This window comes from Pristiophorus japonicus, chromosome 6 (assembly GCF_044704955.1).
Source record: "Pristiophorus japonicus isolate sPriJap1 chromosome 6, sPriJap1.hap1, whole genome shotgun sequence".
NCBI classification, from domain to species: Eukaryota; Metazoa; Chordata; class Chondrichthyes; family Pristiophoridae; genus Pristiophorus; species Pristiophorus japonicus.
The window spans coordinates 234,710,227-234,732,074 of NC_091982.1; the positions used below are offsets into that span (position 1 = coordinate 234,710,227).

Sequence of the window (21,848 nt, forward strand, 5' to 3'; positions counted from 1 at the left end):
TAAAAACAGTGGAGATGAGAAGTGATAACTTCATTGGGCACCGATGAGAGATTTATGGGTTGGTACAGGAGGGTTGTCACAACATTAGTTGACATCCACTGGACTTAATAGGTCACATGATGTTACCCTGCCAGTGTCACCGACAGTCTTCAGTAATAATCAAATATTGTGGCCAATCACCATTTTTAATGGTATGCAAAGACATTTTCAGTTTGCACACATTGCTGAAACATTGAAGTTATAAATCTAATCAAGTGTAGATGTAGCTTTATTTCTATAATAACCTAAAATAGATAAATAAGCAATGTTAATTCAAATTAAACACACTTGTCCCTTTCTACATTATCTTTCCTTCCCCCTTCACCCCTAGTTTTAACCAACTTTTTTCCCTCCCTCTGTTTTCTTCTCTCCTGAAAGTGGCAACTCCTGCTGGAGTACGGCTCCAGGGGTGCTTGTGGTGCCATACTTCACCCAGGTTGGTGTCCTTATGAATCCAGGCAGTGAATGTTGCCAGGCTATTTGGCAATGAAGACCATTGCTGTTGAGCATGAACCCAATGTCTACATATGCAGACTTCCCAGCAGAGATAAATGGATAGCTGGAACCCTGGCCATGATGCTAGGAATAGATGTATTATTACAAGTTACTTACAGTCACACTCCTAACTAACTATCTTTTGGCCCTTCATTCGCCACAATCCTTCTACAGTTGTGGATATTGTCAACTCCTTCAACCTCTAGGCCACACTCTGGAATTCCCCCTCTCAAACCCATTAACCTCTCCACCACCCTCTCCTCCTTTAAGACCCTACTTAAAACTCCACTCTTTAACCCAACTTTTAGACACCACTCTCAATATTTCCTACTTCAGCTTGAAGTCCACATTTTCCTTGTACATCTGTGAACTGCCGTGGGAAGTTTTTCTACATTAAAGATAATGGCCCGAAATTTGCGGTCAGTGGCTGACCTTTAAGAAAGCCACTAACAAAGATCTAGTGATCTCTGTGGCGTGAAGTTGTACTCGCCGACCTTTTTTTGAATCTGGTGCCAAATCAGGCAAATCCTAAGCGTCCAGCAACAGTGATGTCATCAAGCTGGCTAAACAGCCAATCACATTGAAGAATTCTCGCAGTCCACAAACCAGGAAGTAAAATGCAGATGTATAAATTTTACAGAGCGAAATAAAGATTGGGACAAACACACATGATTAAGGTAGAAGCTGAAATATTATAAACCAGCTTTAAAAACAAATTATTCAAAGCCATGTAATTCTTGTTGTAAATATTTGACATTCCACAAATATAAAATTATTTTTTTAGGGCCAGAGCGGTTCAATCAGTATGCTGTTTTAAAAACTCAGCTACATCTCTTTCAACAATGCTTAAAGTTTTAGGGGGTTCTTAACAGCAATATTCCATTGTAAAAAGGGCCGAATTTTTCCTTGTGTGATTTCAACTGATTACCGGCTCTGGGAGTTCCACAGCACAGCCTGTGGCGTAGCAGGGAATGACTAACCACAACTTCAGGATTTTCACGTCTATCTGCGCATGCGTTACATCCTGAAGTGAGTCAGTCTCAGAGGGGTAATGACGGCAAATGCTGACAGTTTCATCATCATTACCATCGTAAAATTCGGACTAGTTAAATGCTACTTTTAGTTGTATTAGAATATCTTTTTAAAGCAGTTCTATCATAGAAACATAGAAAATAGGTGCAGGAGTAGGCCATTCGGCTCTTCGAGCCTGCACCGCCATTCAATGAGTTCATGGCTGAACATACAACTTCAGTACCCCATTCCTGCTTTCTCGCCATACCCCTTGATCCCCCTAGTAGTAAGGATGACATCTAACTCCTTTTTGAATATATTTAGTGAATTGGCCTCAACATCTTTCTGTGGTAGAGAATTCCATAGGTTCACCACTCCCTGGGTGAAAAAGTTTCTCCTCATTTCGGTCCTAAATGGCTTACCCCTTATCCTTAGACTGTGACCCCTGGTTCTGGACTTCCCCAACATTGGGAACATTCTTCCTGCATCTAACCTGTCTAAACCCGTCAGAATTTTAAACGTTTCTATGAGGTCCCCTCTCATTCTTCTGAACTCCAGTGAATACAAGCCCAGTTGATCCAGTCTTTCTTGATCTGCCAGTCCCGCCATCCTGGGAATCAGTCTGGTGAACCTTCACTGCACTCCCTCAATAGCAAGAATGTCCTTCCTCAAGTTAGGAGACTAAAACTGTACACAATACTCCAGGTGTGGCCTCACAAAGGCCCTGTACAACTGCCCCTGTACTCAAATCCCCTCGCTATGAAGGCCAGCATGCCATTTGCTTTCTTAACCGCCTGCTGTACCTGCATGCCAACCTTCAATGACTGATGTACCATGACACCCAGGTCTCGTTGCACCTCCCCTTTTCCTAATCTGTCACCATTCAGATAATAGTCTGTCTCTCTGTTTTTACCACCAAAGTGGATAACCTCACATTTATCCACATTATACTTCATCTGCCATGCATTTGCCCACACTCCAAGTCACTCTGCAGCCTCATAGCATCCTCCTCGCAGCTCACACTGCCACCCAACTTAATGTCATCCGCAAATTTGGAGATACTACATTTAATCCCCTTGTCTAAATCATTAATGTACAATGTAAACAGCTGGGGCCCCAGCACAGAACCTTGCGGTACCCCACTAGTCACTGCCTGCCATTCTGAAAAGTCCCCATTTACTCCTACTCTTTGCTTCCTGTCTGACAACCAGTTCTCAATCCACGTCAACACACTACCCCCAATCCCATGTGCTTTAACTTTGCACATTAATCTCTTGTGTGGGAGCTTCTCGAAAGCCTTCTGAAAGTCCAAATATACCATATCAACTGGTTCTCCCTTGTTCACTCTACTGGAAACATCCTCAAAAAATTCCAGAAGATTTGTCGAGCATGATTTCCCTTTCACAAATCCATGCTGACTTGGACCTATCATGTCGCCTCTTTCTAAATGTGCTGCTATGACATCCTTAATAATTCATTCCATCATTTTACCCACTACTGATGTCAGGCTGACCGGTCTATAATTCCCTGTTTTCGCGCTCTCCTTTTTTTTAAAGTGGGGTATATTGGCTACCCTCCACTCCATAAGAACTGATCCAGAGGCTATGGAATGTTGGAAAATGACTGTCAATGCATCCACTATTTCCAAGGCCACCTCCTTAAGTACTCTGGGATGCAGACCATCAGGCCCTAGGGATTTATCGGCCTTCAATCCCATCAATTTCCCCAACACAATTTCCTGACTAATAAGGATTTCCCTCAGTTCCTCCTTCTTACGAGACCCTCTGACCCCTTTTATATCCAGAAGGTTGTTTGTGTCCTCCTTAGTGAATACCGAACCAAAGTACTTGTTCAATTGGTCTGCCATTTCTTTGTTCCCCGTTATGACTTCCCTTGATTCTGACTGCAGGGGACCTACGTTTGTCTTTACTAACCTTTTTCTCTTTACATATCTATAGAAGCTTTTGCAGTCCGTCTTAATGTTCCCTGCAAGCTTCCTCTCGTACTCTATTTTCCGTGCCCTAATCAAACCTTTTGTCGTCCTCTGATGAGTTCTAAATTTCTCCCAGTCCCCGGGTTCGCTGCTATTTCTGACCAATTTGTATGCCACTTCCTTGGCTTTAATACTTTCCCTGATTTCCCTTGATAGCCACGGTTGAGCCATCTTCCCTTTTTTTATTTTTACGCCAGACAGGGATGTACAATTGTTGTAGTTCATCCAACCGGTCTCTAAATGTCTGCCATTGCCCATCCACTGTCAACCCCTTAAGTATCATTCGCCAATCTATCCTAGCCAATTCACGCCTCATACCTTCAAAGTTACCCTTCTTTAAGTTCTGGACCATGGTCTCTGAATTAACTGGACCATGGTCTCTGAATTAACTGTTTCATTCTCCATCCTAATGTAGAATTCCACCATATTATGGTCACTCTTCCCCAAGGTGCCTCGCACAACAAGATTGCTAATTAATCCTCTCTCATTACACAACACCCAGTCTAAGATGGCCTCCCCCCCTAGTTGATTCCTTGACATATTGGTCTAAAAAACCATCCCTTATGCACTCCAGGAAATCCTCCTCCACCGTATTGCTTCCAGTTTGGTTAGCCCAATCTATATGCATATTAAAGTCACCCATGATAACTGCTGCACCTTTATTGCACGCACCCCTAATTTCCTGTTTGATGCCCTCCCCAACATCTCTACTACTGTTTGGAGGTCTGTACACAACTCAATTTTGATCTATTTTCTATATTTGTTATTTTGACTTTACAGCATCTGTTTTAACGTTCACTTTTATTCTCCTGTCTCACTTGATGCACCCTCAATTTTATACTTCAACCCATTTTAAAATGTAGTTCCTGATTGGCTGGCTGAAAACTGTTTCTCAAAACCAGACTTTTTATTCAATACAGGGTTGAAGTCATTGAAAGAACTAGGCCGAAGTGTTTTTCAGCATGTTTCAGGTCTCCCTTTGCAATCTGAAGCATTGCATGAGATAACTACATGGGTGTGGGGGAAGGAATGAGAGTCGGGAATGGGCATGCCAGAACACATTATCTATGGGCAGTGACCCATATGGATTAGATTAGAACTGATGTACGTCAGACTATGACTGGTAGATAGCTTCAGAAACCACTTTTTCCACGTACTGGTTTAATTTGGTCTACCAGCAGATCAGCTTTGTACCCTTTTTCCTGAAGTCTGTGTTATATTTTTATTTTGCCGTTAAACTCTTTCTTGCTACTTGGGAAAGCCCCATATTTTTTCCACTAAAACTTTGTTGACGATCCTATCATACTACAGAAAGCTACTTGCTGTACTGACTAAGTTAATGATATTAAACTGCGAGGGTACTGCTGGGGAAACTCCATCTTGGTGTCAGCCTTAGCTCAGTGGGTACCACTCGCCTCTGAGTCAGAAGGTCATGACATGTGCTCCAGACACATGAGCACATAATCTAGGCTGACACTCCTGTGCAGGACTGAGGCAGTGCTGCACTGTCGGAGGTGTCATCTTTCGGTTGAGACGTTAAACCAAGGTCACATCTAGCTTCTCGGGTGGGCATAAAAGATGCCTTGGCACTATTTGAAGATGGGTGTTCCCGTGGTGCCCTAAGAAATAGGAGCAGGAGTAGGCCATACGGCCCCTCGAGCCTGCTCAGTCATTTAATACGATCATTGCTGATCTGATCATAAGATCACCCTTCATCCATGTCACTTACAGATTATCTGGTCATTTTTCTCATTGCTGTTTGTGGGAGCATGCTGTGCGCATAACCGGCTGCCAGTACACTTCAAAAAACACTTCAATGGTTGAGAGGCACTGGGGCATCCTGAGGATGTGAAAGGTGCTCTATAAATGCAAGTTCTTTTTGTTTGTTTTTAATTTGGACGATTCTGACTTTAATCTGCTCCAATGCTGTACAGTTTAGTAATGCACCAATCATGACCTGTACAAATTGCCCATGGACACTCTTGCTGGTGGATGGTCCTTGGCAGTTTTGAGCTAAACCTGAGTCAGCAATGGGATTTTACCTGTTTTACCAATTACACATGAACTGGTGGGGGGGGCTGGGGGCTGTGAACATCCAACTTGACAAAGGAGCATAGTGCATGCAGTGCCATAAAGCTACTATGATTATTTACCAAAAGGCGGGGGTGGGGGGAGAGAAAGAGAACCGAATGCTTTGGGGAAAAAACTTCAGCTATGCACAACCACTTGCAAAATAATTATATAACTATTAGTGGCAGACTGGAGTCGCCTGGAGATCTTGCGTGTAAGTTTAGACATTAAACTTCAGAGAATATGGAACTATTAATGTTTTTTTTTTAAAGAAAGTAATGGGAGGTGTTCTTAAAAGAACCATAACTGTTTTTAACATTTTAAATAGCAACCAGTTTGACCTGTTTTCTGTGAAGGTGACGGAAATTACTTCTGTGTGTAGTTACGTATCCCTTACCGTATAATCACTTATCGTATGTCTTTCTAGACGTCGTCAGCTAAGACATGGTCTGTGTGGTTTGTGTTTCCTCATGATCAGGTGCCAATGCAAATATAGTGCCTGATTTTTGCCTGCACTTGCCCCTTGCTGGCTATGACGGTGCCATTTTTGAATTCGTGATGCATCCTGTTGCTAAAGCCGGAAGCATGTAGTGTATATATTAACAGGCAGCATTTGCCATTCTCTCGCAGTAATTTTGGGTTTGAGCATCAGAGATGCACATGTTGATAAAAATGACATCCAGAAGTTGTAATTCACACAGAATTAAAAAATGGACATTGCGGTAAGTTTTGTTTATTGGGGTGTCTGATGTCGGGATGATGTCTGTCGTGACCTGTATGTAAAGATCTCTTGCATTTGTGTCTTAAAGCACTACAGCTAAATGTTTTTAAGATTCTAGTTTACGGTCATTGGAGCGTTTCATTTAAAAACCTGAGTAGTGAAATAATTCAGTTTATTGAGATTTCAGTACTCGTCTTTTTGATGGCATTTTAACTGGGAGCATAGAGGAAGGATGCAGGAGGAGAATAATTGTAACAGGAGATTTGTAATAGCTGGGCACATAAAAGCTTTACTATGTAAAAGGCAGTCAAAAGAAAAATGGTGAAGAGGTTGCAAAGTATTCTGCTAATTCTGTCCGAGTTGGAGAGAAATGGAAAGTGAGCAATAAAGCTGAAATGAAGTTCTCTCAGATGTTCCGGAAGTGCTTTGTTGTATTGGTGTTCAGCATTGAGCGTATCGGCTCCATTAATTTGCTGCCGTTAAACGTGGGAAGAAAAAGAGAAAGACTTGGAATTATATAGCGCCTTTCATGATCACCAGACATCTCAAAGCGCTTTACAGCCAAAGAAGTACTTTTGGAGTGTAGTCACTGTTGTAATGTGGGAAGCGCATCAGCCAATTTGCACACAGCAAACTCCCACAAACAGCAATGTGATAATGACCAGATAATCTGGTTTTTTTTGTTATGTTGATTGAGGGATAAATATTGGCCAGGAAAAAGCCCTTTTTATATTTGTTTCACTGTCAATTCAAGCTTCTGAGATGTTTTCAATGTTGCAAGCAATGTTTCCTTCTAAGCTGTGTGCGTGCGCAGCCGTGCAGTAATCTGCAAGTTCCTGCTCAGGCCACTCGCAAGCTTTTACATCAGAAATACCGTGCATGCGCAGAAATTTAAAGGGATCGTGCATTGAAAGAAACCGAACATAGTGCAAACTACCGGGACCATTGACTACAAGCCGGTGCAGAAAATTCGGCTTGCTGTATATACTCGTGTACAAGAGTAGAAAATGTAATTTCTTGTATGGGTCCAAAGGTTATGTGGCAGTTTTTTTACATGCAGGCAAAGCCTTGCCTGGCTTTTCTTTCTGGCCGGTTCACCACCGAATTCTGCTAAAGATTGTGGGGGCCCAGCAGCAGCATCATACTAGCAGTGTTTAAATGACAACTTTCCCATCCAACTCCAGCCTCAACCCACACTGCTGATTCAAACCAGAGACAGCTGAACGAGATGAATGTAGGGAAAGCAGCGTTGAAATTAGCGACGGAAGTTAGGACTGCAGTAGAGGAGCGCTGCCATTCAAATGGTAAGAGCAGCGATGCAAAGGAAGGTGATGGTTGAAATGAGAGGGAACTGAGAGAAAGGTATTTGTGGATGCCAGCCAGTCTGAGGGGAGAATGTTGGGTGGTTTTGTAATGTTGACCTTAATACGACTTGCTGTTTAACTTGCAGAGGCTTGAGGTAGCTGGTTATATTTACAAGGACCTCCTGTATATTTGGTTTTGATATATTTCAGGTTTTCTTTTTCTCAAGCTGTTTATCAAGTTTTAAAAGATTTGCATTTATAAAGCGCCTTTCATGACCACCGGAGCGCTTTACAGCCAATGAAGAACTTTTGGCGTGTAGTCACTGTTGTAATGTAGGAAACGCAGCAGCCAATTTGCGCACAGCAAGATCCCACAAACAGCAATATGATAATGAGCACATAATCTGTTTGTGATGTTCGTTGAGGGATAAACATTGCATAGGATATGGGGGATAGCAACAACAACTTGTATTTATATAGCACCTAAAACGTCCCAAGGCACTTTGTGCAGTTATTGAGACACAAAAAGTTAACACCGAGCCACATAAGGTTAAATTAGGGCAGATGACCAAAAGCTTGACCAAAGAGAGAGGTTTTAAGCTCATAAGTAGAAGAAGCAGGAGTAGGCCATTTGGCCCCTCGAGCCTGCTCCGCCATTCAATAAGATCATGCCTGATCTGATCTTGGCCTCAACTCCACTTTCCTGCCCGCTCCCCATAACCCTATAGTTCACACATCTGTCTGTCCACCTTAAATATATTCAATGACCCAGCCTCCACACCTCTCTGGGGTAGAGAATTCCAAAGATTTACAACCTTCTGAGAAGAAATTCCTCCTCATCTCTGTTTTAAATGGGTGACCCCTTACTCTGAAACTATGCCCCCTAGTTTGAGATTCCCCCATGAGGGGAAACATCCTCTCTGCATCTACACTGTCAAGCCCCCTCAGAATCTTATATGTTTCAATACGATCACCTCTCATTCTTCTAAACTTCAATGAGTATAGGCTCAACCTTTCTTCATAAAACAACCCCTTCATCTCCGGAATCAACTTAGTGAACCTTCTCCGAACTGCCTCCAAAGCAAGTATATCCTTCCTTAAATGAGACCAAAACTGTACGCAGTATTCCAGGTGTGGTCTCACCAACCTAGAGTACAGTTGTAGCAAGACTTCCCTACTTTTATACTCCATTCCCCTTGCCAACATTCCATGTGCCTTCCTAATTACTTGCTGTACCTGCATGCTAACTTTTTGTGTTTCATGTACAGAGACCTTTAGATCCCTCTGCACCACAGAATTTTGTAGTCTCTCTCCATTTAAATAATTTAGCTTTTTTATTCTTCCTACCAAAGTGGATAACCTCACATTTTCCCACATTATACTCCATCTGCCAGATTTTTGCCCACTCACTTAACCTATCTATATATCCCTTTGCAGGTTATTTGCTTTCCCACCTATCTTTGTATCGTCAGCAAATTTGGCTACAGTGCACTCAGTCCCTTCATCCAAGTCATTAATATAGATTGCAAATAGCTGAGGCCCCAGCTCTGATTCCTGTGGCACCCCACTGGTTACAGTTTGCCAACCTGAAAATTACCCATTTATCTCGACTCTGTTTTCTGTTCCTTAGCCAATCCTCTATCCATGCTAATATATCCCCCCACCCCCCCAACCCCATGAGCTCTTATCTTGTGCAGTAACTTTTTATGTGGCACCTTATCGAATTCCTTTTGAAAATCCAAATACCATTCATTACATCAAGGTTCCCCTTTATCCACCCTGCTCGTTACATCCTCAAAGAACTCCAGCAAATTTGTCAAACATGATTTCCCTTTCATAAAACCATGTTGACTCTGCTTGATTGTGTTATGATTTTCTAAAAGTCCTGCTACTGCTTCCTTAATAATGGACTCCAGCATTTTCACAAGGACAGATGTTAAGCCAACTGGTCTATAGTTTCCTGCTTTCTGTCTCCCTTCTTGAATAGGGGCATTACATTTGCGGTTTTCCAATCCGCTGCCCCAGGGGACTTGTCCACCTTTAGTCCCATTAGTTTGCCTAGTACTTTTTCTCTAGTGACAGTAATTGTTTTACGTTCCTCTCCCCCTACAGCTCCTTGATTAACTAATAATATTGGGATGTTTTTAATGTCGTCTTCCGTGAAGACCGATACAAAATATTTGTTCAAATTTTCTGCCATTTCCCTACTTCCCATTGTTAATTCCCCAGTCTCATCCTATAAGAGACCGACATTTACTATAGCTACCCTCTTCCTTTTTATATACCTTTTCAAAGAGAGGCGAAGAGGTTTAGGGAGGGAATTCCAGAGCTTGGGGCCTGAGCAACTGAAGAACTCATCTGCTCTTCTCCGAAATAGTGCCACAGGATCTTTTACGTCCGCCTACGAGGTTAGACAGGGCCTCGGTTTAACGTCTCATCCGAAAGACAGCACTTCCGACAGTGCAGCACTCCCTCAGCACTGCACTGGAGTGTCAGCCTAGATTTATGTGCTCAAATTTCTGGAGTGGGACTTGAGTCCACAACCCTCTGACTTGGAGGCAAGGGTGCTGCCCACTGAGCCACAGCTGACACATCATTTGTACCAGTGTTGTCACTAGGTACCGGTCGAGTAGATTAACAGGAGCTGTGCATTTTCAGGAGTTTTAATTTTAAACAATTCTAACTGATTTTAGGAGAAGTGTAGGGGCCAAGATGTATAGATGACAATGAAGGTGACGACTTGCAATTCTACAGCGCTCATTATATGCATTGGTTTCTGAGCACTTTAGAGTGATTGATAGCAAGTGGACACAAAACGGAGGCAAAAAGGAAGAAGATTAGAAATGTCAAAAGCACAGTTGAAGGGAATAAAAGTCTTAATGTTTTTGAAGGTGGGGTGGTGACATGAGGTTCCGGGGGCATGTAGGCAACGTGACTGGTCACTAATCGGGGAATTGAGAATATTTAGATAAATACTTGTGTATCGATATTTAGATAAATACAGAAGTATTTATAGAAAACAGCGTTGTGCATGTTTATAAAATAGTTACTTTCTGACACAGTGCAAATTAAAGGTCATCACATGCTAAGCAGATAAACATCTTTGAGGTACTTTTGGATGCTTTTATACTCGTGATATCGCTAGATTCTGCTTCAGGAGAGGGCCTTTGTGCACCACAAACCCACATTTATATTTGGACTGGAGAGCTGGGCCTCACTTTTATAGAAAATGCTAAAGATCAAATGTGTGGGACTGGCTCTCCACGTTTACACTGGCCCCCCCCTACTCCCCAAAGCAGAATCGCAGGCCGAGTTCTGCAATGCTGCCTGCTCCGAACCGCCGATTTTGTTTAGTGTAAGAGTGTGGCCGATGGAGGAAGAGACCTGTGGGGGACGATGCCTTTCGTTATTCTTTTACTGGTCAAACTTGCAGCTGACAGTTCAGTGTGCTGAAATGGGTTTCTGGGGAACTCTAGTTTGCCGAGAGGAAATAGACAAGCTCAGGACATTACAACTGCTGTTTAACAGATGCATTTTATTTTTAGTGCCGAGAGTGAATGGAAAACCTTTCACAGTTCCGATTTCACTTCCAATGCAAAGAGAAATGAATGTTGCAGCTGTTGGTCTAGGTGAATTAGCTGCAACTTATTTTAAAGATTAGAATTTCTAGATTCTGCAAAATGCACAGCTTTCAGTATCCTAATGTGTATATGAAATTTGAATCTAAAATAATGGGAATTATTACCACGGTTTTCAACGTTTCTGCCACAGTTTTTGGTGTCCCTGTGATTGATGAAGTTGCTTTTTTTGCATCCCTGTTTTGCTTTTGCCATTCTTGGTCAAAATGGCAGGCCAGTGACCTCCTTCCAGGTGCCTTCCACTAGGTAACCTGGAGAGATGTTCAACTGTGACCCTGTCTGCCTCCTCTGGTGGTTCAAGTGGCTGTTTAAATATCCCATGGCATTATCTGAGGAAGGACAGAGTGCTCTCCCAGTGTTCTGGCCATCATGTGCCTCTCAACCATAAAATGCAGATTGACCGGTCATCGAATGATACCGCACAGAAGGAGGCCATTCAGCCCATCTTTGAAAGACTCTTTGAAAGAGCGATCCAATTATTCCCACTCCCCGCTCTGTCCCCATAGCTCTCATTTTTTTCCCTTTAAGTGTTTATCCAATTCTCTTTTGGACATTATTATTGAATCTGTTTCCTCCACCCTTTCAGGCAGCGCATTCCAAATTCCAACAAATCGCTGAGTAACTTGTTTTCCTCATGTCGCCTCTCTAGTTCTTTTGCCTATCGCCTGATCAGTTGTTTGTGCTGCATAGAATGGTTGCTGCATTTGCCGGCATAGTGCTCACTGCTCACTACACTTAAAATAATATGAAGTGCTTTTGAGGTGATTGTATTATGAGGCTCTGTATAAAACGCAAGCATTTATATTAGGATATCCGGTGCAGCGTGACTGACAATCTGGAGTATTTTTAAAAAGCATTGCTACCTGTTGGGACATGCCTGGCCATTGCTTAGTGACTGCCCTTTGATTAGTACCTGTCCTCGCTGATCCTAGATTTTGGATGGTGGGGGAGGAGTGGGACGAGGATGGAGAACAAAGTCTTCAGTGCGACCCATCCAGCCGCACTCCTGGCACCATGTTGTTTCGAGGTGGACTGTGCTTTCAAGTGTTTAAATTCTTAAAGTTTCAGCTTTTATTTGAAGTATTTTAATCAGAATACGGCAATATTAATAGGAAGCTTGCTGAGCATTTAACAGGTTCCTAATGCCTTCCAGAGTTCCCCTCTCTACAGTATGTGGTGCGTCATGATCTAGCTATGCAAGGAAACTAGCATGAGCTGGTGCCACAATGAACTTCCTCTTGAGTAGAAGATTTAAATGATGTAAAGAATTGACCCGATCTGATGTAGGGACTCTTCCCAGTCTAAATCTAACTGTGCTGCTTGTCCAGAATGGATGACTGGGGCACTCAAGTATAAATTCCAAGAATAACATGCGTGAGCTGTGCTGAAACATGTGAATTGGTTCTTTAGGCACTGTCACTATCTATAGTACTTCTGTGTGTGCGGAGGGGAAGAAACTGACACCGATGTGATGCCAGGAACCATGTGGCTCCGAGTAGTTTTCAGATTGAGTTTAGTTGGATGCTGATGCAAATGCACAGCTGGCAACAACTCCGAGTAAGCTTTTAAAACAATGAAAAGGAACAGTTTTCCCAGCCGTCGGCTTTCCGACTGTGGCACGTTTGCTAGGGTGTCGCTGGTTACAAGGGAGCTGTGTGCCAGGAGCTGGTGGCACCAACATCCGACCAAAAGCAATGATTTTTCTCTCCAATTTAAACTTGATGAATACGTTATCCAGTTTTTTTTTAAAGCACCTGAATGTCAGGAAGTTTATCGAGGTAATTCAGTCTTTCTGTGTGACCTACTGCTTCAGCTTTGCTGTGGGTGTAATATGGGCTGCTCCCATTAAAATACTGGCAACTGTCTTCCGTGCATTTCTCAATAACCCAAGTGTGGAATGACGCGTCTAACATGTTGCTGAGGATATTGGATTCTGATGAATTCAAAACAAATCAACCAAAGTTTGTGTTACCAAATACAATGGGTTTAGTGTCTCCTCAACCCTCCACCACAAAAAAATACCTGTTGTGCCTTTTCAAATTCAGATTTTGCAGGTTCTGGACATCATTGCACATCAATGTCAAGTCAATGTGCTGAAATTTGTCCATAGAAATGTACAACAAAAAGCAAGTCTCTTCCAAGAAATCTGATCTTGTAACTAGATTACATCGATACAAAGCAGGTTTATGGAGGAGTTTGAATAAAGCTGTGGGTGTCATTTTGAAAAACTGACATTAAAACTCACTCAGTCCTATTGGAAGGCTTGAGCTATATTTTGTGTGCTGCTTGTACTCCACGTGCTGGTTACTTCACTTTTAAATGAAGAGTCAGTTTTGTACTTTACATTCTGCTACCTGCTGCCACTGAGGAGATGTAAGTGGCCTGTTTTACCAGCTTGTAGTTGAGGTGCATTGCACCCAGTAAAAATGTTCATTGAGAGGTTTTTGAAAATGCTGTGCTGCGTATTTCATGGTGCGCATTGTTTATTTTACAGTGCTTCAGGAGCCAGTGTGGTAGCAATCGACAACAAGATAGAACAGGCAATGGTAAGTGAAATGATCCCTTAATATTTAATTTGTTTTCTCTTCAAACTAACAATGCACACTTTCCACCGTTATATTCTGTTACCTATTTGCAATATAAATATACAAATTAGATTCTTGGTTTAAACTTCTCCGACCAGTTACACGTCTGAGGGACTTATCAAAAGGTGGCGCAAGTCAAGCTGGTACCTCCAATCAGTGATTAATGTCCCCTATTAACTAGATAACTTAGTCAGACTTTTGTTAGCACGTGCTCTTAAGTTTTGCAAAGTCAAAAATCTATACTCTTTTGAGTAAATAAATACAAGGCTGCTTCAATGCTAGTTATGATGTGCAAGATTTGATGGGTATTTTACAACATTTAGCTGTATACTGGTTGTAACCCGTTGAGGGAGCCAACTCCCAAATCTAAAATTTAAAAGTCTAAATTGTACAGCGGTAGTTTCTTTTCCTGATGATAATTGGGTCCATCTGTGATGATGGCATTGCGTTTACAACAGTGTTGGACAGACATGAGACTCCCAAAGCAGGTGCTCTACTCGGAACTCCTTCACGGCAAACGAGCCAAAGGTGGGCAGAGGAAATGTTACAAGGACACCCTCAAAGCCTCTCTGATAAAGTGCAACATCCCCATTGACACCTGGGAGTCCCTGGCCAAAGACCGCCCTAAGTGGAGGAAGTGCATCCGGGAGGGTGCTGAGCATCTCGCGTCTAATTGCCGAGAGCATGCAGAAATCAAGCGCAGACAGCTGAAAGAGCGTGCGGCAAACCAGTCCCACCCACCCCTTCCCTCAATGACTATCTGTCCCACCTGTGACAGGGACTATGGTTCTCGTATTGGACTGTTCAGCCACCTAAGGACTCATTTTAAAAGTGGAAGCAAATCTTCCTCGATTCCGAGGGACTGCCTATGATGATGCGTGTGCATTTCCTGACCTCATCTTAGTTAAAAGCCAACAGGAATTTTTTTTTCCTTCCAATTCACCACCTCAAAAAAAAATCTGGGGATTTATTGATGGAAATTGGTAAACAATTGAATGCATGTTGCCCTGACCTGCCCCAACCCTCCTATCAGAAGCTCTCTGCTCCATAGTAAAAGCGGTCACTTTAAAAAAATATATATTTCCTTCCAAATCTCGGGCCTGTCCTGAACTAACCTTATACTCCAGTTTGGTTCTCCCCTCTAGTCTATCATTCAAGTCTCTCTTTAATCCCCCTCTTCTCTTCTCCGCTGTAACCAGTCATTTGTTACACTTTTATTGCCAACCCAGCTAAGCTCAATAACCAACTTGATGCTGACCAAGGAAAGAAACTGGGGTCTTCCTCATCGGTACAGAATTAGTAACATCCTAAATTTACCAACTTCACCATTAATGGAACTGATCTAAATCTAATGCAACAGCAACAGCTTGTACTTATATAGCACCTTTAATGCATTAAAACATCCCCAAGGCGCTTCACAGGAGCGTTAACAAATAGAATTTGACACCAAGCCACATAAGGAGATATTAGGGCAGCTGACCAAAGCTTGGTCAAAGAGGTAGATTTTAACGAGCGTCTTAAAGGAGGAAAGAGGTAGAGAGGCGGAGAGGTTTAGGGAGGGAATTCCGGAGCTTAGCGCTTTGGTAGCTGAAGGCACGACCACCAATGGTGGGGCAATTAAAATTGGGAATGATCAAGGGGCCAGAATTGGAGGAGCGCAGATATGAGGGTTGTGGAGCTGAAGGAGATTAGAGATAGGGAGGGGCGAGGCCATGGAAAGAAAGAAAAGACTTGCATTTATAATGCGCCTTTCATGACCACCGGACTTCCCAAAGCACTTCGCAGTCAATGAAGTACTTTCCGAAATGTAGTCACTGGTGTAATGTAGGAAATGCGGCAGCCAATTTGCGCACAGCAAGCTCCCACAAGCAGCAATGTAATAATGACCAGATAATCTGTTTTAGTGATGTTAATTGAGGGATAAGTATTGACGCAGGTCACTGGAAGGGCTCCCTGCTCTTCTTCGAAATTGTGCTGATGGATCTTTTACCTTCACCTGAGAGAGCATACGGGGCCTCGGTTTAACATCTCACCCAAAAGACAGCACCTCCGACAGTGCAGTGTTTCCAAATGAGCCACCGCTGACAGTGCGTGGAGGGATTTGAAAACCAGGATGGGAATTTTAAAATCAAGGCGTTGCTTAACTGGGAGCCAATGTAGGTCAGCGAGCACAGGGGTGATGGCCGAACGGGACTTGGTGCGAGTTAGGACACGGGCATACAAGTAATTATTACCTTATTTGTGCAGTAAAGTACATATCTCAATGGCATTGCTTTCTGCTGACCAAGTGGATGAATTAAAAGCTCTTGTGATGTACGATCCTTGACTCCAGATTTGAATTGGGTGGTTACTATCCAAGGGAGTTTTATTGTGTTTTGGGGTATCACTATTTCCTGGCCCTCAAATATAGGAAGCTGCTCCATTACGTTCCGGTGTGGCGCTGGATGGAGTACAGGTACAGCCCTCGGAGTTCGTCCAATCATAGGCTGTCTTTAAAATAGTCAAATTTGAGGATACCTACTAATCTGATTATAGACTAACCTAACTTAGTTAATGTAGTGTTGAATTATCTCTCAAATGATTTTCTGACTGAAGCAAGACTGCATAGGACAATGGAAACTCTGCAATCTGAGCATTTTAGTAAATCCTTCCAGGTCAGACATTGCAGTCCCTTCAGTTTCTGGACTGCTGCCTTTGATGCTAAACCCAAGGATAGCTGACAATTGATGTAATGCTGGGTTACTGGCACATCGAGAACCATATTCCAACATGCTTTATAATTGAATTTTAATTAAAGGGCTGGATAGCATAAGAAATAGGAACAGGAGAAGGCTATACGGCCTTTCGCACCTGCTCCGCCATTCAATAGGACCATGGCTGATCATCAACCTCATTCCACTTTCCTGCACTACCTCCATATCCCTTGATTCCCTTAATATATAAGAACAGAAATCTTCAAGAACAGTCCATGTTTTCTTTTATACATACAAACATACAGATAGACAGAATGCAAAAGCAAAATACTGAGGATGCAGGAATCTGCCGGAATGTGTGATTGAGCGGAGCGGTTGAAGCAGAGGCCATCGCATCTTTTAAGGGAAACGGAGACAAATACTTGAAGAGGAAGATACAGGGCCATGGGAAGGGAGCAGGGAAATGGGATGAGTTTTGGATTGCAGCAAGGCACGATGGGCTGAATGGCTTCCTGTGCTGTAAACATCTATTACACATTGTTCGCCATAGTGTTTTCTAGGTACTCGTGCTCTAAACTGCTGTGCCAGTTTTGGGAGCTGCAGTAGTTCATCATCCCCCTTACCCACCCATATTTGAATTTCCGACTACTGCTATTCTCAATCAGACACTGTAAGTGCACCTGGTAACGGTTTCCAAGTGCAGCCATTGGCGTTAGAATCATGCACTTGGCTGCTGTTTTGTAATCAAAAGTGCCCTGGAATGTGCAAATAGTGAGAACTAAACTGCACTTTTGAAAGGAGATCTTTTGTAGCAGAAAATTGTCTCTCTGCAAGTCAATCATCTTGCTGACATGGAGACCCTTGAATAGAGCAGCCCTCCCTGCCAGGCTGATCTGATGTCAGTCATCAGTCACAAGCATTCTGGCTGTATTGAGAGCGTGGATCACAAGACTACAAAAGGCAAAAATCTATCCCCAGCCTTGTGGATTGACGGCCAGTTTGAAATCGTTGATCCCTATTTTCTGCAATGGAGCTACTCCTGTAATTGGGGTTACCAGAGGGACCGGGCAACCATTGAGATCTCCACGTTGGCAAGAAAATTGGCCTTTGCTGTTTTTTAAAAAAAAACACTTTATTTTGATCCAATTATTTTGTTCGTAACAAGGTACATTGAACAAAAAGTATTCCAGCCTTAACATCACTTTCTCTTGCTCACAGACTAAGTGAATGGGGCAGTTCTGTTATGTTGAAGGATTGCTGACCACTGTACAAGTCATTGATTATATTTTTTTTAATGCAGGATTTAGTGAAAAGTCATCTGATGTACGCTGTGAGAGAAGAAGTGGAAGTCTTGAAGGAGCAGATCAAAGAGTTGATTGAAAAGAACTGTATACTAGAGCGAGAGAATTCACTATTAAAGTCACTAGCGAACAATGACCAGCTGTCTCAGCTGCCCCAGCTGCAGACCCAGGTGACCAATCCCAGTAGTACTTCACAACCACAGCAGCTGACAGCAGTAGCACAACCTCAACAGAGCGCACAACAGACGCAGTCTCCGCCGCAGCCCAACGTCCCGTCTGCATGAAAATTGCTCACCTGCATAGGAAAAGAAACCTTCAAAAAATGAAAAAAAATCTGTCTCTGTGTGCCACTGGTGTTCTTACCACTCTACATTGAACAGCAAATAGCCATGCTTAAATGTGTTTTTTGCTCTTTGGCCTTCTCAGTATTAGACAGTCATCCGCAAGAGCTTTCTACGTGCGATGTCTCGGTCGGCATCCGCAAATGTCTGACTGCACAGCGAGAGGTGGTTGAAGGATTGTATCTCGTAGGAGGAAAGCTGATTTTCATCAGGTTTATGGACAAGTGGGTACCTACATCTTTCTGGCTTACCAAGGTTTTATATATATATATATAATATATATATATATATATATATATATACACACACATACATATATATAAAAAGAAATAGAAATCTGTGGGATATTGCGCCTTCTTGTCTAACAATAAGATCTAGTTAGCAGCTCTGTCTGAAAAGAGCCACCATTCTAGTAACTTTTTGCATACATGAATTTTCATTCACTGTTTGTTTTTATTTATTACAGGGCTGCTATTTTCATATGTAAATGAACAATGTCACAGAATCTTTTTTTTTTGTAAGTTTGAAATTAAAGATTATAAAGATTACTGGTAAAAGCAAGCGATAGTTGGGATTGCATATATTAGTTTAAAAAAATATATAGGCAATAATAAAATTCAAAAAAAAATCCTGGCTTCAGAGTTCTAACACTAATGGCAGTTTTACCATGGGGATCTTCTGCAACAGTCGAATCCCAGTTTGAATGTAAATTTTGTACAGAGTGTAAGTATTATAAGGAAGACCATAGCAGACATGTACAAGTAGGCACCGGACATTGTGACCTAACACCTTGAAAGGGTATTTGGGCTTTTTTTTTTGATGAAGAAAAATAAACTGTGCTCATTTCTGTTGTTTTCTTTATCTGGAAAAAAAAAATTGCCATGATTTTCTCCATTTTAAACAAAAATCTTTTTTTTTCCTCAGAAGTGTGTTGGGGTGGGAGGGAGGGGGGAATAATAAAAAGCTGTGAAATTGTTCAACCTACTTTGTAACCAAAGAAGCTAAAGCTGTGTATCTGAATTCAGTTATTTTGTACGGCTGTTCTGTACGTATTATTTTAGTTTATTTTTTCCTCGAGCTTTAACGAGCATTTTTTTTCCTTTACTCTTCAGCATGTTCTGCATGACCCCTTTATCAAACCAGTTTCTTACCTCATGTTTTTTACTGAGCACTCTTACTGTAACAAGTTTAGTCTGTGAACAATGTCCAATGAAAACTATATTAAAAAAAAAACAGCTGTTGGATTCAAGCTAGTGTTAAATGCTAGTCAGAAAAAAATGGAGTGAGCCATCTTTTGTTCATTTAAATGGTGTTTTGAATTTCATATGCATAAAGTTTTGTTACATTACAGATTTTATTGTATTTAATAAATGCAACGTGCCGATTCAGATGTGCTATTCGTCCCGAGTGTTTGAATTAAAGTATGCAATACTGCAACAGTAGTTTAATAAATCTCTCCCTCTTTGTGTCTAACATTTGTAGCAGGGGGGCTGAAATTGCATGGCTGTAGGAATGGGGTGCCTGCTAGTGGAACAGTAGTGACTGACTTACAGCCACAAGATTACAAGCTGATCCCTGGAATTGCATCAGATTCCCATAGGCTGGCTTTGGTTTGGAGGTTAAGAGGGCAAAGGTAGGATGAGCACAAGATGGTAGAATGCCATGGGAAAAGGCAATCCACCTGAATAGTATTTCCTAACAGGCTATCGCAGGCTGGAAATGTTGCAGGATGAATGATTTATGTTTAAATAATTGGGAAGACCAAAGCCATTGTTTTCGGTCCTCACCACAAATTCTGTTCACGAGCTACCGACTCCATCCCCCTCCCTGGCAACTGTCTGGGGCTGAACCAGACTATTCACAATCCTTGACATATTTGACCACGAGATGAGCTTCCGACTATATATGCGTCTCATCACTAAGACCGCCTATTTCCACCTCCATAACACTGCCCGACACCTCCCCTGCCTCCGCTAATCTGCTGCTGAAACCTTCATCGATGCCTTTGTTACCATCGGACTTGACTATTTCAATGCACTCCTGGCCAGCCTCTGACATTCTACCCTCCATAAACTTGATGTCATCCAAAATTCGGCTGCTCGTGTCCTAACTCGCACCGTCCCGTTCACCCATCATCATAGGTCATCATCATCATAGGCAGTCCCTCGAATCGAGGATGACTTGTTTCCATGTCAAAAAGTTCACAGGTGCTTCAATGAAGGACCTAAAATTCCAGATCCCGAACTAAATCCTGAAGGGTGGAAGATGCCTGTCATGGATTTTTTTAATATGTGGTCGCCGTTGCACACCAGCCACCACACAGCTTTGACAGAGCTAGGTCTTGGTCCAGTGACCAGGATTAACCAAGACGACTGGAGATCCGTTATGCAGCACTGACCTAGTGCGCGCACACGTCGCAGTGTGGGCTGGCCCCTGCTGACCCTGGGCTCGCGCCTCTTCTGGGTCCTGGTCTCATGCCTCTCCTGGGCCTCGATCACATCCCTCTACAATCTCTCGCCGCTCCTTCACCTCGACCTCACTGCTCCTGCTGTACCTGCCCGCACTGCAATCACCGACCGAGATCTTGGTGACGTCCCTCTTCACTGCCATTGCTCCCATCGCCCATGTGCTCGGTGACCTACATTGGCTCCCGGTTAAGCAACATCTCAATTTTAAAATTCTCATCCTTGTTTTCAAATCTATCTCTGTAATCTCCTCCAGCCCTACAACCCTCCACGATATCTGCACTCCTCTAATTCAAGCCTCTTGAGCATCCCTGATTTTAATCACTCAACCATTGGTGGCTGTGCCTCCAGCTGCCGAGGCCCTAAGCTCTGGAATTCTCTCCCTAAAGGAGGCAGACAAAAAGCAGGAAACTATAGACCAGTTAGCCTAAGATGTTGGAGTCTATTATTAAAGAAGCAGTAGCAGGACATTTGGAAAAGCAAAATTCGGTCAGGCAGAGTCAGCATAGATTTATGAAGGAGAAGTCATGTTTGACAAATTTGCTAGAATTATTTGATGATGTAACGAACAGGGTGGATAAAGGGGAACCAGTGGATGTGGTGTATTTGGACAAGGTGCCACACAAGGTTACTGCACAAGATAAAAGTTCACTGAGTTGAGTTAATGTATTAGCATGGCAGAGGATTGGCTAACGAACAGAAAACAGAGTAGGGATAAATGGTTAATTCTCGAGTTGGCAACCAGTAACTAGTGGGGTGCCGCAGGCATCAGTGCTGGGACCCCAACTATTTACAATCTATATTAACGACTTGGAGGAAGGGACCGAGTGTAATGTAGCCAAGTTTGCTGACGATACAAAGATGGAAAGAAAAGCAATGTCTGAGGAGAACACACAAAATCTGCAATAGGACATAGACAGGCTAAGTGAGTGGGCAAAATTTGGCAGATGGAGTATAATGTTGGAAAGTGTGAGGTCATGCACTTTGGCAGAAAAAAAATCAAAGAGCAAGTTATTATTTAAATGGAGAAAGATTGCAAAGTGCTGCAGTACAGCGGGACCTGGGGGTACTTGTGCATGAAACACAAAAGGATAGTATGCCGTACAGCCAGTGATCAGAAAGGCCAATAGAATCTTGGCCTTTATTGCAAAGGGGATGGAGTATAAAAGCAGGGAAGTCTTGCTACAGTTGT

At 42.6% G+C, this 21,848-nt stretch overlaps 1 protein-coding gene across 2 annotated transcripts in view; it reads left to right on the forward strand.

The window, feature by feature from the left end:
* The window catches only part of tsc22d2 (TSC22 domain family 2), a 107,607-nt gene extending 88,028 nt beyond the window's left edge, over nucleotides 1-19,579 (forward strand). For both annotated transcript variants that reach the window (XM_070883724.1, XM_070883725.1), the window contains 2 exons: nucleotides 13,766-13,817; nucleotides 17,850-19,579. In XM_070883724.1, coding sequence (XP_070739825.1) covers nucleotides 13,766-13,817; nucleotides 17,850-18,134 — 337 coding nt within the window. In that variant the 3' untranslated portion in view covers nucleotides 18,135-19,579. The remainder of the gene's footprint in view (nucleotides 1-13,765; nucleotides 13,818-17,849) is intronic.
* The last annotated feature ends 2,269 nt before the right edge of the window (nucleotides 19,580-21,848 follow it).